Source organism: Mytilus edulis, chromosome 14 (genome assembly GCF_963676685.1).
Source record: "Mytilus edulis chromosome 14, xbMytEdul2.2, whole genome shotgun sequence".
NCBI classification, from domain to species: Eukaryota; Metazoa; Mollusca; class Bivalvia; order Mytilida; family Mytilidae; genus Mytilus; species Mytilus edulis.
Window position 1 is genome coordinate 48,037,795 of NC_092357.1, and position 16,015 is coordinate 48,053,809.

General features: G+C 30.9%; 1 protein-coding gene across 12 annotated transcripts in view; it reads right to left on the reverse strand.

Annotated features, from left to right (window-relative positions):
- Nucleotides 1–751: 751 nt before the first annotated feature.
- Nucleotides 752–16,015, reverse strand: part of LOC139503029 (alpha-1,6-mannosyl-glycoprotein 4-beta-N-acetylglucosaminyltransferase-like) — an 81,282-nt gene continuing 66,018 nt past the window's right edge. For 7 of the 12 annotated variants that reach the window (XM_071292695.1, XM_071292702.1, XM_071292698.1 and 4 more), the window contains 6 exons: nucleotides 10,507–10,573; nucleotides 9,278–9,344; nucleotides 6,862–6,976; nucleotides 4,245–4,312; nucleotides 3,280–3,397; nucleotides 752–1,954 (listed from right to left, as the gene is read on the reverse strand). In XM_071292695.1, coding sequence (XP_071148796.1) covers nucleotides 795–1,954; nucleotides 3,280–3,397; nucleotides 4,245–4,312; nucleotides 6,862–6,964 — 1,449 coding nt within the window. In that variant the 5' untranslated portion in view covers nucleotides 6,965–6,976; nucleotides 9,278–9,344; nucleotides 10,507–10,573 and the 3' untranslated portion in view covers nucleotides 752–794. Of the gene's footprint in view, nucleotides 1,955–3,279; nucleotides 3,398–4,244; nucleotides 4,313–6,861; nucleotides 6,977–9,277; nucleotides 9,345–10,506; nucleotides 10,584–13,083; nucleotides 13,617–14,944; nucleotides 14,988–16,015 lie in introns of those variants that run through there. The other 5 variants (XM_071292701.1, XM_071292696.1, XM_071292706.1 and 2 more) reach the window with 5 other exon arrangements.

Here is a 16,015-nt window from a genome sequence, read left to right on the forward strand (position 1 = left end):
ATCAAGATTTGTGTTTGTTTTTCCAAACTTACTCGAGCATCACTGAAGGAGACATTGATTGTAGAAATGCGCATCTGGTGCAGAACAATTGGTACCATTCATGCTATTACTTCTTGAAGTATGATTTGATGATTTGTATGAATGTTTTTTACAGAGATAAGACGGTGTAAACGACGTCATTGAGGGATGACGTAAAATTATAAGCATTGTACGGGAAAAGTAAATGTAAAACGGAAAGTCGTCAAAACATAAAAACATACAAACAACGAAACAATTAAAGTGGTTTTTCTATTGGATAAAAAATGATACATGTGGGCTTGCATTTTTGTTGATTTTACCATCGGTTGACCCTTAAAGCATATATGTTACTCCTCGTTTTTGTTCTAGGCAACATATTTACCACCAAAGTCAACACGTTGTAAAATCAATATAAACTATTTACATGTATCCTATTTCTTAATGAAGACGCCTATTGTACGTCGCGTAATGTAACATGACACGTCCTGTGATTGATGTCCGCTGCCGAATACACACGAGTCTGGGTGAGGTTTGCAGAATAAAAAAATTAAACGAAAACATTACAGAATGGAGAAAATTGGGGTCCTGAAATAAATTAAATAAGGGAGTTATGACTTTAGAATTCAAGAATACAGAACTAAAGAACCTCCTATTAAGACTCTCCCATCTAGCTGCATACCTTAAGCTATGATTTTCAATGAAAAATATAAACGAATATAATAAACAAAATATGTATAGAGAGAAATCTTCGTTCCTTTATTGTAAGTTTAAATTTGTTAGCGCCTTAGAAAAATTGATATTTCATGAATGATCACCCAAAAGTTTTGTGACTTTTGGAACCGTATTTGAATACAATGAATGTCTGTTGTATTTAATAGATGAGGAACATTTTGAACATCTACTTTACCATTCACAAATTGTCCTATTATTTTATAATCTGTACAATCGTTTTTGTTAATACTCTTAGAGCTTATTTCTAATAAGGCGCTGTATATTTTGTCTTCTGGGAATACATCTAACCCAGAATTGACAACAATTCTTTTAATAGATTGAGGTTTGTTGAAAATAATTCTAAAGTTATCATTTTTCCTCGCCTTAGATTTGGACCAAAAATATCCGAAGCTGGTATTGTATGCATTTTCAGGTGAATGTTTTGAAAGGGACCTTAAACTGGTAAATACTTTTGCGGGTGGATTATCTCCTTTTAAAACTTTCTTTTGATCATTTGCAACAAAAAATCGGTCTTTAAGTGCCTGTACGTGACCCCATTGTGAGGAAGTCATTCCAATATGCTGAAACAAGGTCGGTTTCCTTATTATTCGACGAAATTGAAGCATCTGTGGATTAAAATGTAAATACGTATTGTCTGCAGGTTGTTCCTGGTAAAATAAAGCTACCATTTTAGCAAGTGCTTCTAAATCATGTGTGTGATATAATTTAGCAATCATTCCTAACTCAGAGAACTCTAAACACGTCCATTCTCCTTTTTGGTCGTTAATGAAATTTTTCATAGCTTTGATGTACCCTCCAACTGTTATGACGTCATCTTCAAGATGCAAATAAAACTCTGAAAGCTTTGTTTTATAGACATACAACCACAATAGAACAAAATCTATGTTTTGTTTTGCTTTCCACGTGGCTTTAGATTTTGAATGCCATTTTCGATGGTGAGTTAGATTTGTCAAACTAGGATACATCCAATCAAAACTTCCAATTATTTTAATTGTTCCATTTTTAACTTCCTGTGGATATCTATTTACAATTTCTGACGTCATGCTTGTCCTCCATTCTTGGTCCAAATCCGATAGCAAAATGACGATATATATTTCTTTGAAGTCTTCTCTATTAGCATTTGTTATAAGCGATTTCAGTGTGTTGTAGAGGTATACAGTGTTCTGTGGTCGCTTTGCCGTCACCAGACCTATAGTCAAATACCCTACGAAAGAGATGATTAAGAAATCATACGTTTTCTATATTGTTTAAACAACATGAAATACATTTGAATATGTTTTTCTTAAAATACCACCTTCCTTACATGTCACAGATATTAGAAGATGTGGTATGAGTGCCAATGAGACAAATCTACATCCAAATCATGAATTGTAAAATAAATCAATTATTGGTCAAAGTACGGTCTTTAACACGGCCCTTGGTTTACACCGAATTTCTAACTCTATATGTCAGGTTTGGCTCAGGGTCGTAATTGACTTAGTTAATTTATAAATACTTATTATTAAGTCATTTCGTCATGCGTTGATTTTTGAAACAGTTCGAACTCGACATTTACCCAATTATTTATTAATATCATCTTTTTTACAGATTTTCTAACTAGAAAAAACATGTTCCGTAAACTAACTTATTTCGAATAACCAAAAGATTCTCATTTAGTTTTGTTTTCAAGTGATGCGTTAAGGTGCAAGCACATTTTTCTTAAGATTTGTAACTTTACAATATGACTATGATGACCGTAACATAGAATTTAAAATTTAATGAAACATATCTTTACGTTTATATTTATAAAACAATGCAAAAGGATAAGGGATCTGACTAAATAGATTAATGTCAGTAACTATTTCCTTAGGGAACCTATGCAACGTTTTCTTTTCCATTTTGGAGATATCTTGCCATATCATACCACTAAAACAAATGTATGATAACAGAAAAAAACCTACCTCAATTCAGCAAATAAATGTTACATTAATATTTTAATCTACTTAAATTATCACTAAATGGCTAAATAATAAGGATTTTCTTTTCCTAGGCATAGATTACCTTAGCAGTTTTTGTGACACCTTTTTTGAAGTTTTGGTCCTGAATGCTCTTCAACTTTAAACTTGTTTGGCTTTCTTACTATTTTGATATGAGCGTCACTGATGAGTCTTATGTAGACGGAACGCCCGTTTGGCTTTTTAAATTATAAGCCTTGTACCTTTGGAAACTATTAATAAAAATATGAGATTAAGGTGGTACCTTACACCTTTACTAAAATTAATTTGGCTCGTTTAATTTTCTTAAAATTTTGATAAAGTATTTACTTTGAACCTTTGACAAAAATATAAAAATTTCAAAAAATTTGAACCAACCGTTTAATCAGAAAAAATACACTGGTTATATAGCAGTTTGACAAAAACTTGTTTTGATCATTGAGAAGCTTAATATTCCTTTGACAACACAACGTCATTAAAACGTTCTGCTGATTTTACAGAGTTGTCTCCCTGTAGTGTTAGGTACCACCTTAATAAACATAAAATATACACTTACGTCTATTAGTTTCTATTGATGATCTTATTAATGAAACTGTATCTGTCCAATTTCGATTAACGTTATCCAAATCAAATTGCGGGTATAACATACGTTTTGGGGAACGTTCGATAACTTCCTATCAAATACAAAACACAAAAATATGCAATAAAATAGTAATCAAATAGTTTTAAATCTAATTTTTAAAGCTGATAACAATGATAAGAATAAATATATACAAGTGAAATATAAGTAACACGACGGTTGCCATATGTGGAGCAGGATCGGCTTATCATTCAGAAACATCAGTGTTTAGCCTAAAGGTTTTGTTGTGGTTTATGTTGCTAAGTCTTTAGTGTCCTGTATTTTGTTTTAGTACTGTTGTTGTCTGTTTGTCATTTTCTTACCAACGGCGTTGTTAGTTTATTTCTGACTTAAGAGTCTAAATGTTCTGTTCGCTCCTCTTTTATACCATTATCGTTTTCCTAATTTACTCACTACTCCAATTATACATGTATACAGAGCGGATAGTATAATTTTCAACTACAGTTTTAGTTCGTTTCAATATGTGATCTGCAACCGATAGAAAATGAGCTTCGTCTAATGCAACAGTCAGAGAAGTGACAAGTTTAGCTAGACATAAAACCAGTTTTAAGCCATTCCTTTCTACTTAAAAATATGCCTGTACCAGAAATATGACAGTTACTATCCATTCGTTTGATGTGTTGGAGCTTTTGATTTTGCCATTTACCGACTAAACTTTCCTCGGAGTGCGGTATTTTTGTTATTTTCTTTTTTGTTTCAGTTTGGAAAACGTTTTTATTAGAACCGTAAAAAAAACATTCATTTTTTATTTCGTAGTTTCGTATTCAAAAGTCAATGAAAGTCTTATACATGTACATGTATACGTGCGCTTGTAAAAGATCGATTCCTATCCAAAGCAGTTCATGTGTGAACACGGAGGGTTTTCTTTAATATATATATACCTTTGTTGATGTAATAGGTCTGATAGATGATTCTTTGCTGTTATAATTCTGATAAAACTGTGCATTATCTGAAGGAAAATAAATAAAAAAGTCAACAAAATTATTTGTTAAATATCTGTAAATTAACATGGTAAGTTTCTACCCATCATCTTCCGTGTTTTCGTATCACGAATCAAAGTAATGGGAAATATGATCATCATTTGTTTCTTCCGATGAGATTGTTTTAGAAATAGGACAAAACATTCTTTGACATAAACCAGGTTCATTAAAATTTTGCTCAGACACTGCTGACGTTTATTAAGGTCTTGATAGCAGCTGCTAGTTCTTATACACCGAATCAGATGGAACTGCGTATCCCATATACAGGTAAATTTCTACATTGCAACTTCGGCGGTGGAAATAGATAAATTTAGAATAAAAATAGTCTGGTACTGAGATTATAAAAAAGAAGATGTGGTATGATTGCCAATGAGACAACTATCCATAAAAGACCAAAATGACACGGACATTAACAACTATAGGTCAACGTACGGCCTTCAACAATTAGCACATCCCATATCGCATAGTCAGCTATAAAAGGCCCCGATAAGACAATGTAAAACAATTCAATCGAGAAAACTAACGGCCTTATCTATGTAAAAAAAATTGAACGAAAAACAAATATGTTACACATAAACAAACGACAACCACTGAATCACAGGCACATACATAAATAATGTGGCGGGGTTAAACATGTTAGCGGGATCTCAACCCTCACCCTAACCTGGGACAGTGGTATAACAGTACAACATAAGAACGAACTATAAAAATCAGTTGAAAAAGGCTTAACTCATCAGATGGACAAAAATACAAGTGGACGTGGCCCGGTATTTATACATCCCGACACAAAAAGACACAATGAACAGATATGAGAGTACTCGCAGTTATCTGACAGCTAGTTCAAAAGCCACTAACAACTAATTAAAAAATAATTCATCTTAGACTAAACTATCAATCCGTACACATCCAACATCCAATGGATTTAGTGTAAAGACGTCATAAACAGCCAGAGAAAAACATGACATTGTGCAATGCCAAGTTACAGGTATCGACAGATTGTAGATCCATGAATATGTATATGCATATAACATACTAGTAATATTTAGTTAGCTTTTAATTTACTGATAACAAAATCAATATTTATACCAATAAAAACAATATTCAATGATCTTATTACAGTGTTGAATAGGTAACCTTTTAGAATAAGTTTATTTAGAGGAGCGACAAGTTTACATGGATCATTTCTAAATTTCCGGGCACGGTTAACAACATTTCCGTAAATGAGGATGTGCTATCCCGTTTGAAATAAGTTTTCTACAGGTACAACCAAACTTCAAAACCAAATTGAAAAATTTAGTAAAGGTTTTAAGTAGTTTATGGTAACGATATCCCTGGTTTAATAATTTACCAGTAATACATAGGTTGCGTTCGTTAAAATAAAAAACGTCACAACATGACTGCTTATGTCATATTTAAGTTCTTAGTGACGCGGAAGAAGCAGTGTGATATCTTCTTAAACAGACAATGAGACAACTCTCCATCCAAGTCACAATTTGTAAGGGTAAACCATTATAGGTCAAATTACGGTCTTCAACACGAAGCCTTGTCTCACACCAAACGGCAAGCTATAAAACTCGATCCCGAAGATAACTAGTGTACAACCATTCAATCAGGAAAGCCAACAGGTTAATCTATATATAGAAAACGAGAACCTAGAAACACTTATGACCCACATTAATAAACGACAACCATTGAACATCAACGTGCAAACAAATGCAGCTTTAAACGTAAATACTTAGCTGAAATACAAGTGTACCATCAAAACATAGAGTTTAGAATTGAGATACTGCAGACCATATTTTAAAACGATGTGTTCTGTATCTATGTAACTGATATATTGTTTCGAAATAGATATATTTTCCTTTATGTTGGCCTCTTCAAAAATATCACAGACCTCCCTTTGTCTGTAGACCATATTGGAAAACCTTATACTAAACTCCAAAACATACAAATGAACTAAATTTGAATATCATACAACACTAACAATAATCTACACTTGCTCTTTTGTTAGTTTAGATTGTACTCGTACTGCTGTTGATGTCATATGTTGAAATGCATTGAATTTTATCCTAACAACGATCTAGGTTTTTGTACATTCGATGGTTGGATTTCGCGGCTAAATGGTATACCTAAAACAAACTGAAACACAATATTTTGCATCGCGTTATTACAATCTTTACAGTTTAAACTGTACCTGTCGTTCATATATCTAAGTTTCACCTTATGGTACACGTCTGTTTGTTTTGTTCACACATCGTTGTCAATATAATTGAATTTGATGTGACTGTCATACAAGTGAGAGGTTTAGTTAGCTATAACACCTGGTTTTATCCACCATTTTCTCAATAAGAAAATGCCTCTACCAAGCCAGGAATATGATAGTTGTTATCCATTCATTTGTTGTGTTTGAACTTTTGATTTTGCCATTTGATTGGGGAGTTTCCGTTTTGAGTTTTCTTCGGGGTTTGTGATTTGACTTTTTAAATGTTATCAATCAGCTTTTGTAACTTATACTTACTTTGAATTTGAATAACAAACAAAACTGTTTGAAAAACAACTATCACAACCATAATTGTAACTAGGCTCAATATTGTCTGTAAAATATTCTTCCTTTTCTTCATTTTCTTTGAAATCTAAAACTTAATTAAAAAAATAAATAAAGATCAATTGATCAGTACAAATTCATAGTTATATTAGAAATCACCGTATGAATCAATTAAAACCCATTATCCAAATTTAACCAACTTGACTCAAACTCTAAACTAAAAGATACCAATAAAGATATTTTGTCGAGTGTTGTAAGTTATATAAAGAAATCCATGGGATTGAGAAAAATAGGTCCAAATTAATCAAATATCTATATACTTATATATGTATATTATTAATATTGACTTGTTTAACACGTTTTATGTACTTTATGTATCTTGTGTTCATTAGGTTTGTTTTTAACCAGTCAGGGTTTTCCTTTTTGCAATGCTGTTTATTATTAGGATAATTCTGAGCTGATGATAGTAAATCTTTGATATCATCTGTTTAATTCTTATTTACACTTTAAAACATAATTGAGATGGCAGAAATTTAAAAAATTGGATCTCAACCTGTCGTTTCTTGAGCATTGTATTGATCTCTATTAATTATTATGTCGTTTTATTTCTGAGCATTTATTACCTCTTTTTATTTTTAAGTTATTTATACTTATTCAATATCTTCTTTACTGATTTACACTTGCACATATCATATTGATTTATGTTTGTCTTACGTTTTGTCCGAATATAAACCAAAGGTGTTGAACAGGAATATTTTTCAGAAAATAAGATACTGATATATGTTAGATTTTCAATCAATCTGATATTCCATTGGTGTGTAAATTGCTTCTCTTTCAAAAACTGTCATACGTATATCGATAATATGAAAAAACTATTAGTCTCAAACATTATTACTTTCCAATAAGACAATCGTCAGATGCATCATAGTACATATTTTTAAATAATTTTAATTTTAACTGTCTCGGGAAAGTGTGAAGATAGGCGCCTGTTAGAACATTAGACCCGCCACGGACTGACCCCGCCACATACTTTATGTGCCTGTCCCAAGTCAGGAGCCTGTACCATTACATCATTGTCGCAGGAAAGGAGGCGGGTATGGCGTCAACAAAATGAGTTTATACCCGCTGCATTTTATGCACCTATCCTAAGTCAGGAGCCTGTCGTTCAGTACTTGTCGTTTGTTGTTGTGGTTCATGAGTGTATCTCGATTCTATTTTTTAAATATATATGAAATGGTTGGTTTTTCTGTTTAAATGGTTTTATACTAGTTTTTTGGATGCCCTTTATAGCTTGTTGATCGGTGTGAGACAAGGCTCCGTGTTGAAGGCCGTACTTTGACCTATTATTGTTTTCTTTTTTTATTAAGGGATAGAGAGTTGTATCAATTGCACTCATATCATGTCTTCTTATTAAGAAGCATAATGAGGATCCTGTTGCTCGGGTACATTATTCAACGGATTGAGATAGAAATAACGCCTTACGACACACGAAGTGAGATTTTTAATTAACTGGAATTTCAAAACGCATATTCATTACTAAGATTATATAATAGTTGTATCATGTGCGTCTGTCATACATAATTTAAAACCGGTATATATGATGAGTTTATATACATACACAGTATACACCTAGTGATTAAGTTGATTTAAAAACAATAAAACAAATCTTTCGGCTTTCACCTATGATATTAAATGGGTGGCGTTTAAATTACGTGTCTAATATCTGTTTAATTCAAACGATCTAAACACTGAAATATTTAAATGCAATTAACAAACAATCCTTCCTTTAAACGACAGTTATACAAACATATGTAAACAAGTAATTTGTTGTTCAGGTACTAGTAGTTATTTGTAGAAGGAAATTATTTGTGAATACAACAGAGATGACGTTTGTCAGCACCCATAATTTCATATAAAAAGGGAAATTAACAAAAATACTGAACTGCAATGGAAATTAAAAATGAAAAGTCCTTTATAAAATTGCGAAAATCAAACATGAAACGACAAATAAAACTGTCATATTTCTGATACGGTACAGACATTTCCGTATACAACACACATTTAACTTATTTTCGTTCAATTTAACGCAGACGATAGAAGAGGATGTTTTGCATTCCGGTCTTTGCGTCCGTCATTCGGCAATCATCGGTAGAATCCATTACTCTCTTTAAATGAGGGTACGGAATCGGCCGAATTGTGACGAATTTGTCTCCGTTTGTCTGTTTGTCTGTTTCCTGTTTTAAGTTTAAATGGTTGAAACCGGTCAATCAGGAAACAAGAGACCGCACAGCCACTGCAGCCCCTTGCACTTAATACAAGTCAAGCGGGAATCTTCTAAAAAAAAATTCAGCATAGAACATTTCTCCAGATAGATATACAAGAATCTTACCTTTTGACTAATAAAACAATAAATCTAAATTCTAATAGATGAATATTGTTGTCTTTCACTAAATAGACTGCCAAAAAAAATATCACAAAATATTATTTTTCAAAGTCAATATTGAAACAAACTAATTCACATTTCACTTAATTAAACATTTCATTGTATGTAAACTTATCTGTTAGTTAAAATTTCACTGATGATTTGTCCTCTTTTATGGCTATTTTTCATAATCATATTATTTGATTTCGAGTCATACATGTGAGTGATGTCATTACATCTTATTTGTTTAAATAAATCAATTATGTCGGAACATAGCTTTCCAATTGACATTTTGTATATAGATACGAAGGTGACATTGAACTGGGTTTTTTAATGGAGGGTGACTGTCATTGATACAGATAACCTTTGAAATTATTTTTAAGGAATCTTTAATTTTATGACTTTGTTCTCTTATATGAATATATTGAATATGTACAGCTTGATAATTTATTATTATGAAATATATTAGAATGCACTTATTCATTTGTCTATTTTAGAAATGTATGAAATATGTTTTCTATCTATGAAAAAAATAAACCCGCATGGCTGATTATTTAAAAGTATGCATCACATTTATTATGTTATTTTGTATAAATCCTGTACCTCGGATAAAATCTTCAACGGATTTATAAAGAAATAACGCTTCACGATACACACAGTAAGATTTTAAATTAACTGGAATTAAAAAAAACGCGTTTTACTGAGTCTTCTTTTTATGTAAGTTAGTCTGTTGAATCATGTGCACAATTTTCAGCCCAGTATCTATGATGAGTTGATATGCATATACGGTATACGCCTGGTGATAACGTTGATTTACAAACAAAAAAAACAAACCTTTCTGATTTCGGTTGATTATTTCTATTTAACCAATGTTGTTCTAAGGATGGTATTTAAATTACGTTCTTTGTAATTTGTTCTTTAATACCAACGATAAAGGAGTTCTTTCCATTGAAATATTTAAATACAATTAACAAACTATCATTTTTTCAACGACACTTATAAAAACACATGTAAACAAGTTATTTGTTGCTAAAGTAGTGACTTTTGCAGAAGGAAACTTTCGGTAAATACAAAATTACGAATATACTTAAACTTCAAAACAGAAAGTCTTTTATAAACTGGCAAATCAAAAGTTTAAACACACCGAACGAAAACAAACAACACAAAAAACTGTCATTTAAGAATACATGTCTTACCTTTTGACTAACAGAACAATAATTCCAAATTTGTATAGATGACTATGACTATCTTACTCTAAAGGGACTGTAAAAAAGCCATACAAGAAATTATAGCTTCACATTTGGGAATATATTCCTTAATTCAAAATAGCACAAAATGTCATTTTGAAAGTCAATATTGAAACAAACTGATTCACATTTCACGCAATTAAACATTTTAGTATATGTAACATTTGTAATATTATCTGTTAGTTAATATGACTAATTCTGTAGCTTATTTTATGGTTATTTTTCATAATTATATAATTTTATTTTGAGTCAAACAAGTGCGTGATGTTTTACATCTAATTAGTTTTGAAATAAATTAATTATGTCTGAACTAAGCTTTCCAATTGACATTTTTAAATAGGAAGGTTAAATGGAAATAAACTCATCATAGATCACCGGATTAAATTTTGTATTTTCGCCAGACGCGTATGTCGTCTACAAAAGACTCAGCAATGACGTTCAAATCCCAAAAATTTAAAAAAAAGCCAAATAAAGTACAGAGTTGAAGAGCATGGAGGACCAACATTGCTAAAAGTTTGGCCAAATACGTTATAGATAATGCACATTTAAAGGTTTTCTTGTTGAGAACACACCGAGGGGTGTCAGGATTGATCAAATGAAAGAACTACCGTAGGGAGATCTTTCTTTGGGCAATACTGAAACCCCGAGGTGTGTTTTACAACAAGAAAAACTTTAAAATATGCATTATCTAACTTACATACCGTCAAGAAAATACTGTTTTTTTTTCTATAAAGACTTGTAAAATTTAGCATCCTATTTAACTGACATTACTAAAGTAGGATATTCCTTTCTCATGCGTTTAGGGTTTAATACGCCGTACGGCTCATTTAGAATGTGAAATAAAACTCACTAATTAATTTAGATATAAACCTTAGAAATTATTTTCCATACACAATAAAAAATGTTACTGTAACTGCATGACGAAAGACACAATCGAATTGTTACCATCCGATAACGGTGTATGAAAATACAAGACACATTGTAAGTAGTTTATTGTACCAACTTAGTTTATAGAAAAGAAGGGGGATGCTATGTTGTTTGATTATTTTTTCAACAATTTAAATTGAATCGAATGATATAATCAGAATGATTAATTTTGGATTGCAATACATTTTTTTAACAGATAATCAGAATATAATTATATACCCTCCCCACGCGACAACATATATGCGTGAATGTTATTCAATAGAATATAAGAATATTTTATTAGTTGATCATTTGATAGGGTAAAAGGTATACATAAATGTAAAAAAGTTAAGAACTGACACGAAGGGGAAAAACGGATATAAATGCATATAGTTTACAGTATGATTTCCTATTCAGTGTGTATCGTCTGAACATGCATGAAATATTTTCCACTGGACATGAAGTAACCATCAATCAATCAACCTATTCAGTGTGAATCAATGAGATTTTAAACTCTTTAACACATATGAAACCTCTGGCTTCATATCTCTTTATTGTAGCGATAAATTAACACGACGTCACATTATTTGATTCTAAAATTAAAATGCGGACAAGGACGATTTTTTTTTCACCTATCATAGATTAGAATAAATTCCCAAATCGGCAACAAATAAACTTTCAGAAAAATATAATTTTTATCAAGGAAAATAATGACCTCGCGCAGGTCAATATTATGTGCCTTGGAGCATATTTAATTGTAATATGGTATCGTCCGGGCTGATTCTTCAAAAGAATGACCTATCGTTCTGAAAAAAAATAACTCCATATAGTTATATAAAGCTATAGTAATCTACAAAACCTTAGTATTTCAATTTTTTGTTTTAATAATATGACCATATCAATGATAATTCATGTCAACACCGAAGTCCTGACTGGGCAGGTGATACGCTCGTGAAATTAAAACTCCACTAGCAGTGGCATCGATTTAAGGAAAGACAATATAATGATTTCTATCTATGAAGAAATAACATAAAAAATGTGGTACACAATGATTAACCTGCAAGCTTTATTACTAGTATTTGAAAGGGAAAATCACAAAAATACTAAACTCCGAGGAAAATTCGAAACGGAAAGTCCCTCTGGCAATATCAAAAGCTCATACACATCAAACAAATGAACAAAAACGGTCTTACATGTGTAGACCACATTTTAAAGGTTATGTAAAATACACAGAAAAAATATTACAGTACTCATATATTTCAATTCATTTTTTGATATAAAGGAGTAAATCATGTAAAACGTTTATGACGTCACGAACACATGACAAAGGTGTCCAATAGTAATTCGACATTTTGGATATTACTTTATTGCATAAGCATCATACTGACTGACCAAATTATATCGTGAATATAAAAACAAGAAAGAAGCAGTAGAAACAGTCTTTTTCATAAGAAGGTTGAACTATAATATTGTGTCTTTATTTTGAATCACTTGTAATCATTAGAATGACATTAATGATTGTATATGTTGTATCCATAATCGGTAATAGGGTAAGACTTAACGAAGCAGTATTCTTCATACTAAGGAAATTACCACAAAAGTCAAAGTATTTTTACTTACAGTTCAGTAAAATGTTAAATCAAGATTAACAGTAAATCACTTGTAGTTTGATTCGATTTAAAAAGAATATAAACGAAATCTTTTAAATTACGTTCATATATCACCTGTCATAATTGGTTGTTTTGTGAAAATGTTGTAGGCGTATATTCGGTTCAATGGTTTTATTATATCCCTTTTTGGTCACAAAGAATAAGAAGTATTTCAATTGAGATATTTGACCCGAAGATCATTTTTAAAAGATGATTTTTAAACATCAAAATCACATGTTTTTTTTTCTTCAATTAATTTATATTTCGTTCAAACATTTGAAATATTCATCGCACCATTCATTTGATAAATGCATTCGCGTCAGTCTTTGCTTTACGATTTTTGTTTTAAACATCCCCAATTCAGTTTTTTTTTATCATACGCATGCGACTTCATCACTTTAATAAGTATATCATGTATATACACATATAGAAGGGAACGTTACTTATCTGCTCTTGCGGTTATCTGTCCATTGATTGTTGTTTCTTCTTGTTTAAGATTTGGGTGAACACTGATTAACAGATATATCTCAGTTCAATCCGGGCAAATAAAGTATACATAATTTGAAAAGTTATTCATAAATAAAAATGAGGGATTATTATAGTTCCGGTCTTATTGTCCATCTGTATGTTTACTTGGCGTTTTTCTTGTTTAAGATTTTGAAAAAAAAATATTACCCGGATCAAATTAAATTATATCTATTCATCGAATGGATTATATAATGCACAGAGGAAGTTACACATGACGCGCACATAAAAATGATAATCATGCGTGATATCTACAATACTTATCTAAATATAATACAAAGAGATGTGGTATGATTGTCAATGATACAGCATCCTATGTAGTATAAAAAACGTGGTTTAAAAATATTCGTTTCCACTTACAGAACAGCAGGCCGCATCTTGGCCATTTTGTTTATATATATTATCGATTAACAAATAGGCGGGAATTGATACCCTCTACACTTTTCAAAGAAAAAATAACAATGATTTATGACAGTTTCACTGTATGTAATAAAATTATTCGAAAAAAACAATGTGATCGTTAGCGATCACAATTTTATTTTCTCTTCAAAGAGAAACTAGAGAGTTTAGTATTACTGGAAAAAAATCCAAAAAACAAGAGAAGCAAACACCAAGAAACAAGCAACTCCAAATTAAAAAAAAAATCACCTGGTTATTTGTGGGGTTCGTGTTGTTTATACTTTAGTTTTCTATGTTGTGTCATGTGTACCATTGTTTGTCTGTTTATCCTTTTCATTTTTAGCCATGACGTTGTCAGATTTATGTGTTTGATTGTCCCTCTGGTATCTTTTGTCCTTCTTTAAAATAGTTAATATAGATTTCCAATGGAATTGAATAACGCTTGAAGAAACGTGTTTAGCCAATTTCTTTAAATATTTTTTTTCGTAAAAGATGAATATGATTTGATTTCTGACCGTTTTAGTATTTAAAATAAGTAGACAAAATGATTTGGATTTAAGGAACAATGTTTCAGCGAAAGGCATTCACAAAGATATAATTTCCTTTAGACAGCCATAAACGGCTACACCATGGCAACATGTAAAAATAATTTTAAAAAAAGTAAAAAAAAAAAACAAACGGGTAAAGATAGGGCTTGAATTGTGACAAAACAATAAACAATAAAAATATATTAGACTGAAACCAAAATCTTGATTCATCAGATTGGAACGAAACACAAATAAACAAATTGCATCAGGAAAAACTGCAAAAAGATTCGTTCTTAGAATAAGCCAATTTACTAAAAGCTATTACAAACAAAAGGCATTATACTCTTTTTTTATTAAATAAATTGATAAAAAAAATCCTACCTTTTTCTAATAAAATGATTTCCAAATGGCACTTTTTGTAAATGTTTCACAAAATAATTCAGATATAATCACTGGGTGTTGGTTTCGAGGATCAAATGAGTTTGCTTGAATTTAAAAAACTCATTCACATTTTATTCATTTAAATTTTCTCACGTCAGTTATCTAACCCATAACATTTAAATAACACTGTGGTTTCGTTTTATCTGTTTTATTTTATATTAATTATGTAATTATATATTAAGTCAACCAAGGTCGTGACTTATTTCAATCATCTTATTCAATTATTTTAATATATTATGTTAGATTTGGAATTGATATTTCAACAAGCATCAGACATTCTTCTTTAAAGAAATATTCAAAAGAATTAAAAGGGTGTGCTGTGAAATCATTTTGCATGGATTAGCGTTATAATGCACATGAATAAAGGCAGAAGTTGTTAACCGCTGTTTAAAAGCCACAAATCTATTGAGAGAAAACAATTCCGGACTACAAACTAAAACCGAAGGAAACACTCCAGAAAAAACTGGAACAACAGAAATACTGAATTGCAACAAACATACAAAAAAGCATGAGATGAAAATAAGTTCGATATCTATGTGAGAGAAGTATAAGAACTATTTTTGTTTTGGGGGAACAAATGAAAGACTAAAATGGGGAAAGGGGAATCACAATCGATTATGATATTAAAAAAAGATTCAAATTTATATAGCTTCAAGTGGAGATAAAATTGATATATTCATTATCAGCCCTAAAATTATTGAAATATTATTAAAAACAAAAGGAAATTTAAGTACATCGCAAATCATAAGCAAATTATAGAAAATATTGTTATGAATAATAAAGTTTTACGGTTTCTAGATTATGGGTTCAATTTGGCAATTTCCCGCTTTTTTTATTCTTAACTATTGAACGTTAAAAATTATAATCTAATACACAGACACAAATTTACATTTTTCAAATTTTCAAAACAATGAAGCGGTACGGCAAATTATTTAACGTGACCCTGTTAGAAAATTAAGATACCAAGAGAAACTGTTTATCGTTTTATAAAACAAGCAATTAAGTGCCAGT